General features: G+C 42.7%; 1 protein-coding gene across 4 annotated transcripts; it reads left to right on the forward strand.

Annotated features, from left to right (window-relative positions):
- Nucleotides 1-1,912: 1,912 nt before the first annotated feature.
- LOC127301601 (mini zinc finger protein 3) lies at nucleotides 1,913-7,076 on the forward strand. 4 transcript variants are annotated; one of them, XM_051331874.2, is made up of 4 exons: nucleotides 1,913-5,440; nucleotides 5,565-5,711; nucleotides 6,026-6,267; nucleotides 6,363-7,076. In XM_051331874.2, exon 4 carries the CDS (start codon nucleotides 6,564-6,566, stop codon nucleotides 6,840-6,842), a length of 279 nt encoding a protein of 92 aa, XP_051187834.1. In that variant the 5' UTR covers nucleotides 1,913-5,440; nucleotides 5,565-5,711; nucleotides 6,026-6,267; nucleotides 6,363-6,563; the 3' UTR covers nucleotides 6,843-7,076. The 4 variants fall into 4 exon arrangements, with proteins under 4 accessions (XP_051187834.1, XP_071676355.1, XP_071676357.1 ...); XM_071820254.1 differs by having other exon boundaries at nucleotides 6,033-6,267; XM_071820256.1 differs by having other exon boundaries at nucleotides 6,150-6,267.
- Nucleotides 7,077-21,109: the final 14,033 nt, after the last annotated feature.

The raw sequence follows: 21,109 nt of genomic DNA on the forward strand, positions 1-21,109 counted from the left end.
TGGTTCTTTTCACGCGGAAATAATCTGCGCGTCCGGATTTAAGCTCATCTTGTGTGCGTTGATCATGTGCGCTAGTGCTAGCACAAGCCCGCTTCAAGAGGGTAGTTTACGCATGGGTGCCCATGAAATTTAACCCTCAAACGTACGTTGATTGCAACTCCACTTATTGTTCTTCTCCTTTTGTCGTCAGCTGATATGGTACAGTCAGTAGTACCTATTCTTTCCTCGCACGTAGACATCATGCATGATTGCAGCTGATTCGAGCCGGTTAGTTAGGGGAGCTTGCTAGCTTATTCTTCTGTCTTACTTTTGCTCATGCATGGTCGGCGGTGTACCATCTCCCATAAGACAACTATGTGTTGGTCATTCATTGTCTCGATTGTTCGTTCTACATGCATGCGACATCGCCCAAACAATGTCAATGAGTTGTGCCCACCAAAGTTTGTAATTCTTGGTTGCAAAAAAACCCGGTCGGCAGAGGTATTACCGTTTTTCGGTAATACCGGAAACACAGGTCATAATTTCGCCCGACATTTTTCAACGAATTTATATTTTTTTCCAAAATTACCAAAATATTTAAATTTGTAAAAATTATATAAATATAGGTATATTTCTTCTGGTATAAAGTTTTCTTGGTGGTAACTGGAATAACTAGTTTTCGGCGTGATTTTGGAATCTTGGCCCACGACAAAAAAAACCTTGGTGCCCACAAGCTAAGAAAACTCACAAAGTTGTCAACAATTGCACAAAGTTTTTACATGCACAACCACAAGCGTCGGAACATTTTTACTTATCATTGAATCCAAAAATCCCTCGTTTTGGGTTGTTTGAAAGCGTTTTCAACACCCTAGGTTCACATGTCAGCTAACACATGGCAAAGTAACCCTTTTACTCATTGGTTGTTGACTCAGTGGACTCATTGGCTAGCCAGGGACAAAATTTGGTGGGGTTAGACTGACTAGATACAAGGACCAATACATAAATATATGTAAAAGTAAAGGGGGTCATAGAAAAGTTGTGTGGTTAGTTTACTCTATTACACCTGGGCAAAACTCGGACTATGCCGGGCCCAAAAAGCCCAAAGCAAAAAAACATAGGCCCAGGCCATGATCGACCGTTGGGCTTATAAAGCAACCCGAGCCCAAGCCCGACCCTAGCCCGACTCTTTCCTAAACCACGCATCTTGCAAGCCCGAGTTTGGCTCGGCCCAACATTTAGGCTCGAAATTCAGGCCCATGATTTTCAGGCCAACCGGGCCGTGCAGCCCATGCCCATGTCTAGACCTTATAGCTTACACATAGATGGGGCTAGACTCAAGCTAGACGAGAACCAAAATTACCTAGACCTAGTGAGTAATTGCTAGTGGTTCTTGCCCTTGTAGCTTCGTTGACGATCTTGGTGACAATAAGCAGCGAAGGGTTGATACCGCCAGCCGTGGAATCGACGAAGGAGGGTGTTGGGAAGATAGTGAAAGACGCATAGCTCAAAGATTCAATGGGTATATTTGACTTTAATTAGTGCATCCCTAGAGGGCATGACGACCTGAGTGCAACTCGGTAAGGAAGGGACAGACCGGGTCGAGACAATTTTCATAAGAACTCGGTAAGTTTATTTAAGTACATTTTCATAAGAAGTTTTTAGAAGAAAATTGCTGAGCACGTAGTGTTATGCTAGAAAGGAAAATGTCCCTCGAAGGAAACAGAAGCAAAGCACAAAAAAAAAAAAAACTCCTAGTCATTTATAGGTCATGCAAACTAGTCCGGCCCAGGCAGCATCGGATCATAAACTATATGCCTACATCTGAGGTTCTTGCGGAATTCTGCTTCCCATCCCAGCCCAAACGAAATCCATAGAAAGCCCATTGCCATGCCTTCTAGCCTACCCTCCCTACCCACCACCAATTTCGAAGAAAACCTAAACACATCCTCTTCCCTAAGATTTTTTTTTGGAAAATCCCATCCTACAGCCCCCCCCCCTCTCCGGCAACGGCGACGCCGACGCCGGCGGCGCTAGGTAACCAGAGCCAGCAACCGACGCTTATTCCTGCTCACGGACTTCGTTCCAAGAGGTATGGTCCTAACCTCCGGTGGCTACACCCGTACAGATATCATCAAAGAAGAAACCGTCATAAGAAGAAACCGGCATACAGTTGGTTCCTTAAGATCTCGGTGGTGATTCGATTCAGGATAGAGAATGACCACTTTACTTGACTGAGTTTTAGTTATGCTGTTCAGCTGTTTCAGATTGAAGGCTGATCCGATGTATGTAAGTATATGGTGCCTGAAGATTCATGATATCTTAAGTCTAATTGAAATGTCTGAACTACTAGGAGCTGTAGTGTTCCATGGTAGCGTGCTCTGGTGTGGATAGGAATTTGCACTCTTAGGAAGATGTTAGCTGGTGTAGTGATTAATCTATTTTTAAATAAAGCAGTCAAGCAATTTTTTCGGCCTTCCATGTATTGTGACATTCTGACTTGCTTGATGGAGACAATATTTTTATCACTTGCTATTTGTAGCTGAATACATCTGTTTCACAGATTCACATATTATCAATTGAAAGTGTAAAGTGCAACTTTTTCACACATATTTTGCATCCTAGCAAATTAGTATATAGGTAATACTTCCTTCTTCATGTTAGAATCGGACGACAGACCATCGCAATTCCTTTCCTTGAAACGATTCGCCTGAGCCCCTAACAGTGCTACTTCCTTCTATTAAAAATCAGGCTCCTTGTAGCTCAAGCTCTAAATCGAATTTCTAAGTGCAGTGTTTTGGGTCACAAGCTATATGGAACCTTTTTTGTTGAACAATTCAAACACGGTTTTTTGAAGTTCCAAAAAAATCCAAGAAAAAATTCTAGATGTAGAAAATAATGTACTCTACGAACGTGAAAAAATAAATTCTCAACTCGAAATACCCCATATTTTTGGGTGCACAAAAATGAAAAAACATGACATCTAAAATAGTGAACAGTGCAAATTTTCATTCAACCAAATTCTGTCAGATTTTGTTATTTTTGTTAACCCTAGAATGTAAGGTATTTCGGGTTGAGATTTCTTATGTCAGTAGAGTACATTACTATCTACATCAAGGATTTTTTATTTTTTTTCAGATTTTTTTTGATACTTTGAAATATTGTTTTCAAATTTTGAAAAACCCGGGCTCCCTGTAGCTTGAGCTCAAAAGCGAATTTCTGACACTATAGTCCCATCGTGATAGAATGTAGTTTAGCCCTGATTATGGCAAATTGCAGTAAGTGATTATTTCAGAAGCTCAGACTGTTTAGTATTTCATATACTATGACCGAGTGTATGGTCGGCTGTAGCTAGCTGAGCATGTGTGCTTGCAGCTCGCTAACCCCTGTTCGAGGCACACACGACTCATGGCGGGTGCTCATTTAGTTCATCATCTTTACGAAGTGACCACAGGGGCTAGTCCCTGGTTTGTGCAATATTGCATACAACCTATCAAGTTTCGAAGCTAAGCTAGTCATTAGTGGGTTGGGATAAGTTCATACAGATGGTATCATCTTTATTATGTCTGCCGGTCTGCCCATGTAGAGCCCAAACCATAACATGTTAATGCCATTTTCCTACAACCTATAAGAATCATATCAGTGCCCTTGGTGTTTGCCAATGTATTGCAGCATGTATCTTCATCATCAGTTGCTTATGACTCTACCCCCCCTGCGTAGCCAACACACAGGTACACAAAGTCTGATGATCAACTATCCAGCACAGCTTCAAGTGGTCACAATCAATTGCATTTTTTGGTCGCAATACAGAACTCTTTGGGTTTGTAATCTTTTGAAATTTGTGCGAGCACAGTTACGTTAGGTTGCTGAAAATATATTTACAGAACAGTTACATGTCCTACTCATAAAGTAGTTCATGTAGCTGATATGTTTGAAAATTTGCGAAATATTGCCTTAACATGTTTTTCATGAACATTTTATCTGTGTATAATTATGAAAACAACCAATGATTTGGAGTAATTGAGAAATTGGCTTCTTTTTTCTTGGTATGGGGTCAAATGTGGAGCCTCTGTTCAATTCATGAGGTATCTTTCATCAGTATATTCAATCAGTGTTATCATGGATGTTTCGCTATGTTGCATACATGTGCACACGGCAAATGCTGAAGCACTTTTGTTGGCTGATGGCAATGATTCGTGAACCATGATATCAGAATTATCTTACATTTGATTGTTAACCTTTGTTTTCCTCTCGCTGTGTTTTTTCCAGGTAAATAATTTGGTGTCCATGTTGTTGCACTCTGTAATGTGTTCTACTTCACATGGTTTTTATATGTACACCAACTTGGTTTACCTGAAACTGATTTTTATTCAGCCATAGAGTCTGTAGGTTTGTTGTTTGAATGTCCTATCCAGGTAATTTAATAAGCTAACCCATTGAAATCAATGAACAATTCTGTGTTTGAGAGCATGGCACTGTTTTATTTTTCACAGGACTGTATACTTGCCCATTGGCACACTGCATCATCTCTTCAGTTGGTCAAAGATTGATTTGAAAGAAAAGAAAGCCTAAGGTAGCTGCAGCAGTGATCTATGAGCACACTGCTACAGCTGATAGATAATTTTGTGCTACTTTATGTGTTTCATATAATATTTCAAAATGGTGGTAGCTCAGATTGGAAGGATTTTATCTCTCTTGCCCACTTTTCTGTCAGTTTCTACCATAAGATATCATTCAGTGACTGGGCTGCAAAAGCTCTCTTGAACATGTGCATAATATCTTGTTAAGGTGACATGATGACAGAGACAAGGTATCTAGGACTAAAATGGAGTTAGACAAGCATATTTTGAAGTGAAGACAAAACTATATAGGAGCAATGTTATCGTGTATAGGGGGGAATTATAGCTCTTAACACTGATGCTCTTAATGGGAAAAGCTTCTTTTTCTAATTTCATTTAATCCAACAAAAAATCCAGTATCATGGTATTCCCAACATGTGTTTGCACTTGCCAATTTGCCGTCTGAATTCAGAGGGTGAAGCTTCTGTACTGGACTACAATGCACATGTTTCTTGCCATAGTTGCATGTGATCTCTTGTTCACTCATTTGCACTTGTTCTAATGAAAGGTTATGTTATTGCTTTGTGCACAATGTAAGCTTAATATTGGCATGCAACCGCAAAAAGGGGAGTCGGCTTGGGTCTTCACTTGCATGATTATCTTTGCTTATTTGGCAATCTTCAACATTTCAGCTCACGATGTCGTTCACAACTTCCAAATATTTCTAACTCTACCCAATATTGAAACTTTGACATTTGTTTTTCTCCAAGTTGTTATTTCTCTTGATGTTATATTCTCCCGTTTCAAGACCTAAACTTGGGGATGGAGAGCACAATGTTTTTGCCAGTGCTGAATTCTGACTACACTAGCTGAGTCTTTGGTGCCCATTCGCTTGTCAACTAGAGGTTCTTTCATATGTTTGCATTTTGATATTATACATACATATTAAAATATGCATGCTATTCTTTCTTTCATTGCCATACACTTGGGTATCATTAAATTGAGAGTTTTTTTTCTTTTATCTGACAGATGTTGAAGATCCCTGCTTTCCAAGTAGATGTAGCACCTAAGAAAGGTAAAGGTGTGATGACCTTTGGACCCCACCCAAAAAGGGACCATCCACAGCCTACATGTAATAGTATTTTTGGGCTGCCCTGCAATGTCCGAATGCTTCTGGTAAGTTTGGTATTCAAAAAAGTATATTGTGTCATCAATGTCTAAGCCTTCTTTGGTCTCAGGTCATCCTACGTTATATTCTTCCGTGCCATTTCACTAACCCTTACTGGAAAATACATGGTTGCGTGCTCGATTAAATGATGTCTTCACTTTTGCACCAATTGCATGATTCTGATTCCTTCTTTTCCTATATATGATTGGTCGTTACCTTTTTCCCTATCATGCTCGGTCAACTGTTGTTTAGGAGTCTACATCTATATAGAAAATCATGTCTACATATTATGTCACATGCTGAAACAGTAACGTAAATCTAGTGGACAGGAAGTGGGTAGAGCAACAGGTGCCTGGTGGCCAGAGAACGAGCAAAGCAAAACAACACCCTGCCTTCATAGATATCTAGGCTGGCATGCAGTGCTGATGATATCCTTTCTATCATAGGGGCCTACTCCTTTGGGATTCTTAAGATTCAAGTATCCTTAACTGGTCACTCCAATTATATGAAAGGAAGAAAAGGAGAAGAAAGAAAGAATACAGACACACACCCCCAGAGATCGAGGTAGGGCTCCAATCTAAGGTTTTTCTTAATGGCCCAAGAATTGTTCACATGTGCTGATGTGAGGTGGAATTTTGCTGGACCATCAATTTGGCCAGCCCAATTAGGTCTCCACATGCATGAGTGAGCGATCGTGTCAAGTTTGCGCAGCTTAGCATGCACTTTGTCCTTGTCCATCGGAAACAAAATATCATTAGGCGAAGGAGGGAGATGGAGATGGCTATAAATATGGAATTCTGTGGAGATGAGTTGGTTTGTGCCAAAAGAAAGCTATCTGGGGAGAGAGAAGTCACCTCACGATGAAGAGGCTGGTGATCCTCAGGAGGTGCGAGCCGATCGTGCGGTTCAGCTGCTGCAGCGTGCGGTACGGCGACTGCCGCCGCAACCATGCCGCGAGCACTGGGGGCTACGCCGTGGACGGGTGCCGGGAGTTCATCGCTGATGGCGAGGAGGGCACCTTAGCCGCGCTCAAGTGCTCGGCCTGCGGCTGCCACCGCAGCTTCCACCGCAGGGTGCAGGTCTACGAGGTTGCATGGGACTGCGAGTCCGACGAGTCATCGTCCTCGAGCAGCAGCTAGGCCGCCGCTGTTCCACGCCCCATCTGAGGAGGTGCCAAGCTGCAGCTGTGGGTGCATCATGTCTAGTCTAGGACCCCTATGATTGTCAGCTGATCTGTGTGCTGAAACACCTAGTAACTCAAGTGATCATCTCTAGTGTACTATCATCTCTGGTGCTTCTCGTTTGTTCCGTCCTCCTAGTTGTAATCCCATGCAAGCCCATATTATGTATATCTATGTATTTGCTTCTCTGAATCTCTGAATTGTCCACTCAACTTCGATGGCTCTACACTGCCATATTATGTATATCTATGTATTTGCTTCTCTGAATCTCTGAATTGTCCACTCAACTTCAATGGCTCTACACTTTCTGTCCTACTAGATAGTGCACTGGATGTAAACAGTTTTCATGGGATCCGCGCTCTTCTTAATCCACAGTTTGGCCGGCCGCTGTATGCAAATAAACTTTTTTGTCAGCTTATTATTGCCCATGACGGCTGCCCGGATTTGTATCTTCTGAACTTGGCAACGGCATTCCAGATCGAAGAACAGAAGAACTTGCACTGTCCAGGCAGAACTCGATAGCATGCACACCACGGCACATGTAACATGTTAGCAAAATCTTTTTTTAGAAACAAAGGCTTCCGCCCCATTCCATTTCCAAAAGAAAATGAAATGTTTGTGTGACATGTTAGCAAAATCTCCAGTTCACATCCTGCCTCTGCTGAATTGCTTCCTCTGTGCATGCATCTGAGCTGAAAGTGTTGCTGCATTGTAGCACATTTGCTGTGGCTTTGATGTTCTCTTGAGCCAGCCAATAAGTTGGGATGAAATTGATCACTGGGCAAGAAGGCTAGCCTGGTCGACACGAATGTTATTTTAGACATTTATGTGGGAGGAAAAGTTAGATGCGTGGCTTCCTTGGACCTGCTCGCCTCGACAGCAGCATAAAAAGGGGCAGCACGACAGCAATTATAGCAGTAATTCGCAAAGATACACACTATGAATAGCCAGCCCTTTCTCATCTTCCTCGCCTTTCCGGTTGCCCCTTGGAACAGCTTTCATGTTCCATTCCATCGGGCCTTTTGGTCATTCTGTCATTCATGCAACGACACTGCAACAGTTCTCATTTTCTTTTCTTTATTTTTTGCGGCGAGAACAGTTCTCATTTCCATTTGTTTATTTTTCACTCATCCATATAGTACTCTTGGTCCGATCATTGGTTTGGGATTGGAGTAGATCGCCGCAGCCGTCGTGTTTCCTAGCCGTAGCCCGTAAGTAGTATCGCTTCATCGAACGTTCGACGTAGACTACTATATTTGTTGTTAACTTTTTATGAAGCTCCGCCGTCAACGAGTAGGACAAATGGTACTGGCAACCGCGTAGGCAGGCGGCAACTGACAAGACGAGAGTGTAACGAACTTTCAAGGCCACGATAACGGATGTGCCCGCGCGAACGAACAGCACGGCTGCAGAATGCAAGACGGTGACGGGTAGATGGATAGATTAGCCCTGCAGGTCCACCGCAGTGTAACAACCCGATCACCCCTGGCAGCATTAGTTTCACAGACCAATACTAATTTTTCTACTATGCATTTTGTCCTTTTACTATGCATTTTGTCCTCGTTCGTGCGTACCTAGGATCGACTTTCCAGTCGGTCACCCATCCTCAAATCCGCTCCTCGAAGTTCTTTGAAGGTGAGCTTCCGGAAAAAGTTACGACTTATTGGTATGAGTATTCTACTAATCTTATTAAAGTCTGGGCTAGGATATCACACAAAATCAGACCAAAGGGAAAATAAATGGTTCAAGTTTCAAAATGTTCAAACATGAAAAGGTTCAAACTTAAAAAATGTTCATATTTAAAAAATATTCATATTTAAAAAAATGAAAAATGTTCAAACATGAACAAGTTAAAAATTCAAAGTTCAAACTAAAAAAATCAAATTCGACAATTTTGGAAAAACCGTGCATAACGAATAACCGGAGGAAAAATCAAAAACCAAAAAAAAAATGAGAAAACTGAAAAAACTGTTGGAAAACCAAATGACCCACCACCGCTAAAGGGCTGACCCATGTGGCTCACCCGTGTCAGCGTGCACGTGTACAGAACACACTAAGCGTGCAATAGGAAATGCCAACCATTCCTATGTGACGACTAGGTCGGCACTTGCACTGTGCCGCCTTGCACGCTATGGGCCGACACGGTTAGGCGCTAGGCTTTGTTTTCTTATGTTTCTTTTGTTTTCTCATTCATGTTTCTTCTTTGATTTTCCTTTTCCTTTTTTTTTTGTTTCTATTTCTTTTTTAGATTCAAAAATGTTTAAATTTGTAAAATGTTTAGACTAGAAAATATTCAAATTAAAAAAATATAAGATTTTAAAAATGTTTAAATAAAATTGTTCACATTTGAAAATTGTTCAAATTTTAAATTATTCATATTTATAATTGTTCATATTTGAAATTCTTGAAATTTAAAAGTTGTTCAATTTTAAAAATTGTTAAAATTATAAAATTTTCCAATTTTTGAAATTTGTTCAAATTTTGAACATGTTCATATTTAGAAAAGTAGTTTTAAAGAATGTTTTTCTGGAAAATAAAGTTTTCAAAAAAATGCAGAAAATAAATAAGAGAGATAAAACGAAAAAGAAAAATCGTTTTACCTGCTGGGCTGCGGCCAGCTAGGCATCTCGGGGCGTGCGAGGGTGTGCGGACTCTCAGAAGCCTCGACCAGATCAATGTAAAGCACTTCCCAAACTTTTGCGAACGACATTTGAGCGACCTAGGACGGTCTAAATCATCTAACGGTACAAATCGACTATCAGTTTAAGCTAATTAATGAATAAAACAATGTCAGCAATCCTACGGGGAATACAAAACCGAAGGAAGGATACTGCAAATTGAATGTTGATGCCTCTTCTCTTGCCGATACATGCACTGGAGCTACATGGCGTTGTCATTCGTGATGTTCGCGGTATTTTCATTGTTTGCATTAATTGTAGCATTCCCTCTATATCGGATGCAGCGACAACAGAAGCAAGAGCTATAAGAGATGGGCTACTTTTGACAAATTAAATTGGGTGTACGAAGCTAATCGTAAATAGTGATTTTAGGTATCGTATCTACTATGCTCGATGGGGGTAACTCTATTGGAGCGTCTGCTGCTATCTATGAGGAGTGTTCTTTCCTCGCTAGGGGCTTTGCCCATGTTATCTTTTCTCATAGTAATAGGGAAAGTAATAGGGTGGTTCATACTCTTGCTTGTAAGGAGGAGGGACCCCATTCAGTTTGGATGGAGGATCCGCCAAATTTTTTCATCGAGTTGCTTACAAACGATGTAACCTTTTTTATTGATCAATAAAGTTGCCATGATGGCTTTCCCTAAAAAAAACAGTCTGGAGCATTGGGTGGGTAGGATCTGACGGCAGAAGCCTTCAAATGGCTGTGGTGGCTTCTAGCTAGGTAAGTTTTACTAAATTTGAATAGAACTTAAAATATGTACTACCCTATTCTAAAATAAGTTATCTCATTTTTATCTTGATGCAGATGCATCTAAATGCATTTTAGTTGTAAGTACATTCGTACATTCATCTAGATGTATTTTAGTTGTACAGTAAATAAATTTGTATCTATAAAATAATTGAGACACTTACTTTTAAACAAAAGGAGTATTAGTGTTTTTAAGGTTGTTTAAGGGATGTCGCAGAGGTGTCCAAAAAAGCGGCTCTTAGCCTTGTTCAGTCTGTTCACATGTTTGGCACATGTGTTGTTTGGGGTTCACGATGCTCTGAGTTTCGTCGGCCTATTGGCTGCTGCGCTAATTTGGTCTCTGGACCTATAAACGTGCGAGTAGAGGGCGAATTATGTGCCTGCGTGGGCTGCGGCAGATCAGATTTTGTAAAGCAATTGTAAAACAGAACCCACGCGAACTTGAAAAGGAAAACCGCATACATCTAATTTCCCAAATATGACAGTAAACTCAACCAAAAAAATAAATGTTTTGACATGACACCATAAAATAGTCATCCAAATTACACTTTAATTCAAATCACATTACAACAATTGTTTAAACCAACTAATGAAACATATAAGGAATGGTACCAAGCAAATAATTATTCTCCTCACACAAGTAAGTAGGAAATGAAATGAAATAAATGAATTGCATCAATTTATGGCATGTAGCTGCACTGGTGCTTGATGAGATCAAGGTTAAGTTGGGTGTGTGTGCCTGAATCTTCGGTTTGTCGACGCCTTTCAAAACAATGCTTGAATGCGATCGGGGTTTCGTTGCGGTTGACATGGCTACCAACATTGTCATAGAAGAACTCCAAGTCTAACCCTCTCTCACCTTTGATTATCATGTTGTGAAGAATCATACAGCATGTCGTGATGTCGTGATGTTGTTGAGGGTTTTTGATGTGGGCATTACCCTTCGGGTATCCGACATTGTGTAAGATCAGAGATGGTAAACCTAGAGGGGGGGTGAATATGTTTCTACAAATTTTAATTCTTTCTTTGCAATATTAGGCTTTACGGAATATAAAGGTGAGCCTAATGCAAACTAGGTGAGGCACCCTAGATGATAATACAAGTAACTCAAGCACGAAGGCTCTCACAGGATATATAGCACAAGTAAAGAGTTCGGTTAGGGATAACCGAAAGCACGCGGAGACGAAGATGTATTCTCATGTTCCCTTCCTTTGCAAGAAGGTACGTCACGTTTGGAGAGGTGGGGATCCCACGAAGGATTTCCTAATGCCACGAAGTCTCACCTTCTTCTCTGAGCCTATCCCACAAAGGAATAGCTCTTTCACTTGTGGTAGACTTTGAGGCAGCCTCCAAACCTTCACAATCTTGTCAGGAGCAAATCCACAGCCCGGATGCTTCCGGATGCTTTTGCCCACCTAGGGTATCCAAGAAACCCTAGACCTTCTCTAGCTTTTCCCCGGATATCTGAGGCTTTTTGTGTTTCTAACAATGGGGTATGAGAGAGAGAGCTCAAGAACAAGTTGTAGTGTAGTGCCTAACCGTTCTGAGCTAGGAGAAGGGGTATATATAGCTCCACTTGAAATCCAACCGTTGGGTACTTGTCCAGCTCAGTAGTGAGTCGAGGAGGCCGGTCTGCCAGGCCTGGCACCGGACTGGCCGGTGGCATGCCCGGTGCCGCTTGGCCACAGAACGGGCCAGCCGGTAGCCGCTGGGACTGGTGTCCGGCCTGCATCGAGCGAGCTTCCCAGCTTACTGGAAGTGCCCCGGTGTGCATTGGCGCACGAGCCGGCACTCGCCGGGCGGTCCGGTGCTGGAGCCGGTGTCGCCGGGCTGGCGCCGGGCCAGCCGACATAAACCGGACGCTGGAACCGGGCGTGAGTTGCTGAGTCCCTGGAGTGTGCCTGGTGTGCACCGGTTCCAGGGCAGGTCTGCGCCAGACCAGTCGGTGCAGCACCCAGTGCCGCCGGACCAGGCACCAGCCTGAGAGGAAAACTGATGTTCCCCTTTTTCATCGAAGTGGGGGGGTCTCCCTTCACCTTCTTGTTCCATTGATACACCATTATGCATGTTAAACTAATACCTGAGAATAATCTTGTAGGCATGTATTAGTCTGATTACTCTAGTTACGGTGTCATTGTTACCAAAATAATGGATAAGGTTAAAATACCCTTACAATCTCCCCATTTTTGGTATACGATGATAAACCGAGCTAGAGTCACATATAAATATTATGATAAGCTCAGAACCTTGATTCCATATAAGATATTAAGACAGCCCCCCCTATGTATGCCTTGGAGAATTTATGTTTGAATGCAAAGTGCACCATTTGTAAAATATGAGAAGCTCCCCCAATATCTTTAGGAAGCAAGCATGGTATAGACAAGTATATAGCAAGATATAAGAAATAGGCATAATCATCCAACATAGAGATTAAGCATACAATAACTCGTCCACACACGAATTATTAAAAGTAGCAAATGGTTCCGGAAAAAAATAGCACAAGCCAAGTAAGAAGCAAATAAAGTAGCAATGGCTTGTGCACAAGCATCAACACCCATCCAGGAAACCCGTGATCCTAGACTCTACTCTCTTCTCCCCCTTTGGCATCGGAACACCAAAAAGGTAGGAGATAGCAGGAAAGCTAGTGTTCCCATCAGTAGAACTCCTCAGTTGGTGACTCCTCTTCATCATTATCTTCATTTTCTTCATCATTTTCAGACCCATCAGAGCCAGACCCAGTAGCATCAGAAGCAGGAGCAGTCCTAAACCTAGTCCTGGGAGGAGGAACACCATGTGAAGATCCACTACGGGCAAACAGGGATAGGTCAAAGTTCTGGAGCATGGCATCATCAATGGGAGGCATCTCCCAAGTTGGAGCAACCACAGGCTCTAGTTCAAGACCAGGAGGAGGAACAGGGTAGTTTCTTGCACCCATGAATTCATTCTAGTGCCTCCTAGTTGCTCTATTCAGGGCAAGGCTTTGATGAGCCACATCATTGGTATTCTTGCACATTTGCCACTGACTTGTCAAGAAGCGAGAGGCACCCTGCTTGGGGCGCATAGAGGAGCTGGAACTAGTAGCCGGGTCATGCCTTTCCTTGGACCTTCTCTCTGAAGGCATCAACTCAGGGATTTCAAGTTTGTTTCCCCATTGTAGAATTTTGAAAGGTTCCATCTTTATCACTTCATCCTTCCTGTTGTAAGGAGATGGCACAACGGTATTGATAAGCTGCTGGATGTACTGAGCAAAGTTTAGAGTCATGCGGCTGCGAACAGAGCATCTTAGTTCATTGTAGAGAAAGTCACAACCATCAATCCTCCAGACATTCTCAAGATGACAGTAGTACATGAGGTTGAGATGGTAGGCTTGGCAGTCACTTGAATCCCCAGACTTGCTGACTAGACTCTCACGGAATATCTTGACAAGCACTTGGTAAGAGTAGTACATCCATGAGATGAGTGGAGGAGCATGTGCAGGCTCTGGGGGTAGCAGAATGCAATGTTACCATGGGTGAATGGTTCCTCAGTGTGGATCTGAAAACCATGAGCACGGCCACCACCGAATCCCATTGCTTGACAGAAGTCAAGGTAGTTGCAAGAATACTGCTCCATCCCAGTCATCCAAGTCATAGTGCTAGAAGGGTCATCATGGAAGAAAATGTGCAATGGAACTGACGGACAAGAGCCGGGCAATACTCCCCAATAGTCTTAGAGTTGACAGGCTTTAAACACACTAGATCAAGACGTCCCATCTTCTGCAAAGTGTAAACCACAAAGCGGTACCGAGTGGCATTGAACATGAGGATTTCTTCCTTGTTGATGGACTTGGGCTGCACAAACATGTCATTCCTCATGAGCTCTGGACAGTTGTAGAACTCATCCCAGAAGCAAGCCTAAGTGTTGGTCCAGAATTCCCTATCACCGCCGTTGTAGGTTCTTTCCCCGAAACAATAGGGATTTTCCTCTCTGAGTCTCCTCCAACCAGCAATTTTAACTGTACCAGTATTGAACTTTGGTGGTTTCTCTACAAGATCATCATCTGGAACTGAATATTTGTGTTTCCTCTTCTTCACTGCTGTCTTGCTCTGACCTCTAGCATAACTGCCCGGACCACTGCTCTGAGCTGCTTTGGTAGGCACACGAGTGCTTGTACGGCACCCCGGGGGCCTCTCATGCTTGTCCCTCTTGGCAGCGGCACGACTGCCATCACTAGAATCACCTGTGAATGAGAAAATAGAGGGGGATAGCAGTGGGATAAGTGTACATGTCATCAGGAATAAGGAGACCAAAAGTATAATATGTATACAAGTGTTTTGACGACATTGCGCAAAAAATCTAGGCGAGTCGGCGCATCGGACGACAGCACCGGGCAGTAGACCGGACCAGCCTGTCTGCCGGGCGACACGCCGGCCCGGCCGGTGTATGAGTCGGCGCGCCGGGCCGTAGGCCGGGCTATGATGATTAGTATGAATCTTCCAGATTTTTTTGACACAAGTTCATGCAAAAACTCAATACTTGTACATATATTATAACAATATAGAGTGAATCCCATGATTTGAGGTGTATGGCATTCCAAAGGCATGAGGTACTAAGCCTAAGCCTAAGCCTAACCCTAGATTCTCAAATCCCTCAAAGATGAAGCGAGAGGCAAGGGGATCCAAGACATAGGGAGGTTAGGAGGGGAATTACCCGAAAACATTGCTCTCCTTGATCAATGGAGCAAGAAAAACTTCAAGGGGAGGCTTGAGGAGCAAAATCCCAAGATGTCCAAAACCGGCTTGACAGGGACCAAATCCCTTGGCGGAGATCCTCCAAAGGGCCCGATCTATGGTGGAGTGTATTATGAGGGGAATGTAGTGGTGGGAATACCCTAGGGGATGGAGGAGAGGTAGGGCGGCGTCAATAGTGGTTGTGGTTGAGGGGGAGAATGAGGTGTTGGAGATATGCCCAAGAGGCAATAATAAAGTGGTTATTATTATATCTTTGTGTTTATGATAAATGTTTGCATCCCATGCTATAATTGTATTAACCGGAAACATTAATACTTGTGTGTAATGTAAACATAAAATAGTCCCTAGTAAGCCTCTTGTTAAACTAGCTTATTGATTAATAGATGATCATGGTTTCCTGATCATTAATATTGGATGTTGTTAATAACAAGGTTATGTCATTGGGAGAATGATATAATGGACACACACCCATAATAAGTGTAGCGTAAGATCAAGTCATTAAGTTCATCTTGCTATAAGATTTTGATACATAGTAACCGAATCCTTCGACCATGAGATCATGTAAATCACTTATACCGGATGGGTACTTTGATTACATCAAACGCCACTACGTAAATGGGTGGTTATAAAGATGGGATTAAGTATTCGGAAAGTATGAGTTGAGGCATATGGATCAAGAGTGGGATTTTCCATCCTGATGACGGATAGATATGCTCTGGGCCCTCTCGGTGGAATGTCGTCTAATTAGCTTGCAAGCATATGACAAGGTCACAAGAGATGACACACTACGGTGCGAGTAAAGAGTACTTATCGGTAACGAGGTTGAACTAGGTATAGAGATACCGATGATCGAACCTCGGATAAGTAAAGTATCGCGTGACAAAGGGAATCGGTATCGTATGTTAATGGTTCATTCGATCACATAGTTCATCGTTGAATATGTAGGAGTCATTACAGATCTCCAGGTCCCGCTGATGATTATCGGAGAGGCGTCTCGATCATGTCTGCACATTCTCGAACCGTAGGGTGACACACTTAAGGTTTCGATGTTGCTCGGGATAGTTTCGGGATTAAATAAATAGTTTTGGAGAGTTACGGAATTGTTCTGGGAGGATGATTAATGATTTATTAATTAACTGAATTAGTAAATATTAATATATATTTATTTAATACAAATAAATATGAGGCTAAAAGTAGTATATAAGAAATTTTGCTAATGGACGAATTTATAGACCCTATATAGACAATATATCAAAACAAAGAAAGAAAGAAAAAAGAGGAAAGGCAGGCCCAGCCAGCTGGGCCAGACGGCCGACCGCACTCACACACGCAAGGGCCAAGCAAATGAGAGGCAGCGTTGGCTGCCTTGGCTGATCGATCAGATTGATCGTGGCCAAGTATGACCGCGCGTGCATGTCACGAGCAGGATAGAGTTCCTTGCTGGCCGACCCGGCCGACTGATCCGCCTATAAAAGGAGCACGCATCTGGCGCAAAATAGCATATTTTTGGCTGCTTTCCTTTGCTCCGTTTGCTTCTCCTTTTACGTAGTTTCTTCCATCTAACGTGAACAGGCAAAATCCTATCTGCGAAAACTCTCCACCACCACCACGCCGTCATGCTGCTGGACTAGATCACATCTACCATATCTCCCCGCTTGCTAGAACAAAGAGTAGGTGTCTTCATCGAGTTGTATGTGTGACCGAATACGGAGGTGCTACCCGATTGCAGCGCCGGAGGGATCGTCATCACGATCTTGAGATCGGCACGTGTACGACTACATCACCCACGAGATACAATCTTGTTTCCGCTTAGCAATCTAAAAGGGTATGTGGATCTGATCTTTCTCGTTGGTTAGATCTAGTAGATTAGATCTTGACGGTTTTTCCTAGATTGGATCTTGGTTTTATTCGTTCTTGCGGCATAATTTTTTATTTTACATGCAACGAACCTATCATGAGGAAGAAGCCCCAAGGGGTATCCCTCATTTCCCACTTAACCCTTTGTCGACAGGCGCATGGGCCGGCACACCGTGTTGGCACCGGGCCAACCGGCAGTAGAGCCGGCGGCGCCGGGCCAGGCGCTGGGCCAGGCACCGGCTGACATTTTCAATGCCCCCTTTTTGCATTGCTTTGGTGAAACTTGTGTGTATGTTCAGAAGATGACATGTACAATATAGATATATAGATATTTGATAAGAGAAGCATAGCATGGGGTAGGAACACTGGTTTTTCTAGGCATACCCATTGGAGTGAAATCTAAAACAAGATGTAAATAACAACAATGGGCATGATTCGAAATATATCAAGAATCACAAATTGTTTTAGAATAGTTTTGCAATAAGATCAGTTAGCCTCATAGGATGAAATCACTTTGTAATTGAAGCTAATGAGGGGCGGGGGGATTACCCCCCCCCCTATGTTAAAGCACAAATGTCATGAGACCTCGAAGAGACATGCTTGGGTCCATATTATGACATTGGATATATTTATGTTGCACACATAGGTATGTATCATACGAAGACATGGTAGGATGACTATCCCCATATGTGTTGCACAACTAAGCTAGATAGCAAGTTAAATGCAAGAATATAATGCAAGAAGTTGTTCAATCTAAGTTGTTAGGATCAAGAATACGAAGTTCTCCTCTCCACAAACCGGGCTTCATCCAAAGGCCTAGTGAAAGTATCCGCCAATTGGTACATTGTTCCCACATGAGTGAGTTCAATGTCCAGGTTAGCAAATGATCACGTAGGAAGTGATGGCGAATATCAATGTGTATTGTGCAACAATGTTGAACTGGGTTGTTGACGATCTTTATTGCACTTTCGTTGTCACATAGAAGAGGCACCGTACCAAGAGACACACCATAGTCTTTCAAGATTTGCTTCATTCATAACAACTGAGTGCAACAAGATGCCGCTGATATGTATTCGGCTTCGACGGTGGATAGGGCGGTGGAGTTTTGTTTCTTGGATGACCAACTCACCAATGACCGGCCAATAAATTGGCAAGCCCCGGAGGTAGACTTCCGATCAACCTTATCACCAGCCCAATCGGAATCCGAATAGCCTATGAGTTCAAAGGTTGACCCCTTTGGATACCACAGCCCGAGAGTAGGAGTAAGAACAAGGTATCTTAATATCCGTTTGACCGCCACCAAGTGGCTCTCCTTAGGAGCAGATTGAAAACGAGCACACATCTCGACACTTAACATGATATCCGACATAGAAGCACAAAGGTAGAGCAAGGATCCAATCATGGAACGGTATACATTTTTATCCACATCCTTCTCACCCTCACATGAGCCAAGCTGCCCCTTTACGGGCATGGGTGTTTTCATTAGACTTGCCTTGGTCATGTTAAACTTCTTGAGCATGTCCGTCACATATTTTCCTTGGGAGATGAAGGTGCTTTTTGCAAGTCGCCTCACTTGGAAGCCTAAAAAGAACTTCAACTCCCCCATCATGGACATCTCAAATCTCCTAGTCATCAATGGCTCAAAAGCTTTGTTATGATTAGGGTTAGTTCCACCAAATATAATATCATCAACATATATTTGACATAAAAATAGGCCACCCCCTTTAACCCGCTTGGTGAAAACGGTGGAATCGACCGTACCCATGCTAAACCCATCCTTGAGTAAGAAATCCCTAAGGTACTCATACCAAACACGTGGAGCTTGCTTGAGACCGTAGAGTGCCTTATGGAGTAAATACACATGGTTGGGATGACATGGATCTTCGAAACCCGGGGTTTGAGCCACATATGCAGTTTCTTTTAGGGGACCATTCAAAAATGCACTTTTCACATCCATTTGATATAGCTTGAAATTATGAAAAGATGCAAATGCAAACAAAAGACGAATAGCTTCAAGATAGGAAATCGGCGCAAAGGTGTCCTCATAGTCCATACCTTCTATTTGGGCAAACCCTTGCGCCACTAACCTTGCTTTATTTCTTATGACAATGCCATTCTCCTCTTGCTTGTTCTTGAACACCCATTTGGTCCCAATGACATTGATGCGATGATCTTTGGGTCTCTCGACTAGAGACCATACTTCATTGCTAGTGAAACATTCCAATTCTTCTTGCATGGCAATTAGCCAATCCGGATCAACCAAGGCTTCATGTACCTTGAGTGGCTCAAAACTAGACACAAAAGTATGATGTTGAAAATAAGTGAAAAGTAATGCATGGTGTCTACGAGTTACCACTCCTCTTGAGATGCTACCAAGGACTTGATCTACTTTCATGTCACTTTCCCTTGAAGCAGCCTTGATCTTCCGAATGGTTCCTTCATGATCAATAAATTCATCTCTAGCTAGTTCTTGATCATGAGGGACAACTTGAGCTCGACCATGGGATGAGGATGATTCTTGATCAGCATCATGGTCTTGCTCAGGGGGGATGAGGATTTTCTTCTTGTTCTTCAGAATGCGGCTCATCTTGAGTAGAGGATGAATCTTGGGCTGCACTTGATGGTTCATGTTGAGTTGAGCAAGGATCCACTTGGGCTGAGGTTGAGGCTTCTATTCCATCATCTTGATCATTAGTATGGACCTTTGTGGGTCGGATGTGTCCAATGCCCATAAGCTTGATGACATTAGAAGGATCATCATTACCTGCAGCACATGGAACAACTTGCTCCACTTGGGAGCCATTATCCTCCAAGAACACCACATCACAAGATACTTCAATAGTCCCACTGGAATTGTTGTAGTATCTATAGGCGTGGGAGTTCTCCGCATATCCAACAAATGTACCCTCTATAATTCTAGTTTCAATTTTACCAAGCTTCCTTTATTGTCTTTAACAAGACATTTGCATCCAAAGACACGAATGTACATGACATTAGGCTTGTTACCAGTGAGAAGTTCGTATGGAGTTTTATTATGCAGGGGACGGAGGAAGAGACGGTTGGAGTAGTGGACAGCTGTAGAGATGGCTTCTCCCCAAAAGTTATGAGGTGACTTGAATTCACTCAACATGGTTCTTGCCAGCTCAATAATAGTCCGGTTCTTCCTTTCAACGACACCATTTTGCTGAGGGGTATATGGAGCTAAAAAATCATGCTTGATGCCCTCATCATCAAAAAACTCTTGCATAGTGTAGTTCTTGAACTCGGTGCCATTGTCGGTCCTTATCACCTTGATCTCAAATTTATACATTCGTTGAGCCTTCTTGGCGAAGATAATGAACTATCTATAGGTCTCATCCTTAGACTTAAGGAGAAAGACCCAAGAGTATCTTGAGTAATCATCAACAGTGACCAGTCCATATTTACTCCCACCAAGAGTATCATAATAAGATGGCCCAAAGAGATCCAAGTGAAGGAGCTCCAGAGGCCTAGAGGTAGTGACGATACTCTTGATAGGATGTCTCTTCTTGAGTTGCTTTCCAGCTACACATGCACTGCACACACGATCTTTCTTAAAGGAAATGTCGGTTAGTCCAACAATGTGCTCACCCTTTAGAAGTTGTTTAAGATTTCTCATGTTGACATGACCAAGGCAGCGATGCTATAATCAACCTTCATCATGCTTGTCCATTAGACATGTGGGGAAAGAAGGGCTCTCTTTCGAGAGGCCAACCACGTAAAGGTTGTTCTCCAAATATCCAACAAGGACCAATTTGAGATTATCACTCCTAAATACTTTCACACAATAATTAGTAAAATATGAATTATAGCCGACTTCTGCAAGATGATAAATAGAAAGTAGATTGTAGCCAAGGGATTCAACAAGCATGACCGTCTCAAGGCACAAGTCCTTAGAGATTGACACCTTGCCATACCCAAGTACCTTTCCCTTTGAGTTGTCACCAAAGGTGATGCTTGATTTTTTGTTAACATCCTCTATGAATTGGTCAAGCACACCTCTTCCTCCGGTCATATCATTGGTGCATCCACTATCAAACACCCATTTTGGACCACCGGAGGAATACCCCTACAAAATCAAGTAGAGGTTTTAGGAACCCATCGATTAATGGGTTCCTTTGTAATAGCAACAAGATCTTTTGGTACCCAAATTGAGTACCCTCTATAAGCATAGCCATTATGAGGGCCAACATA

Source organism: Lolium perenne, chromosome 5, assembly GCF_019359855.2.
Source record: "Lolium perenne isolate Kyuss_39 chromosome 5, Kyuss_2.0, whole genome shotgun sequence".
Lineage (NCBI taxonomy): Eukaryota > Viridiplantae > Streptophyta > Magnoliopsida > Poales > Poaceae > Lolium > Lolium perenne.

What these genes read in the sequence shown, in the direction of transcription:
- LOC127301601 (XM_051331874.2), top strand. Translation starts at nt 6,564, where the DNA reads ATGAAGAGGCTGGTGATCCTCAGGAGGTGCGAGCCGATCGTGCGGTTC.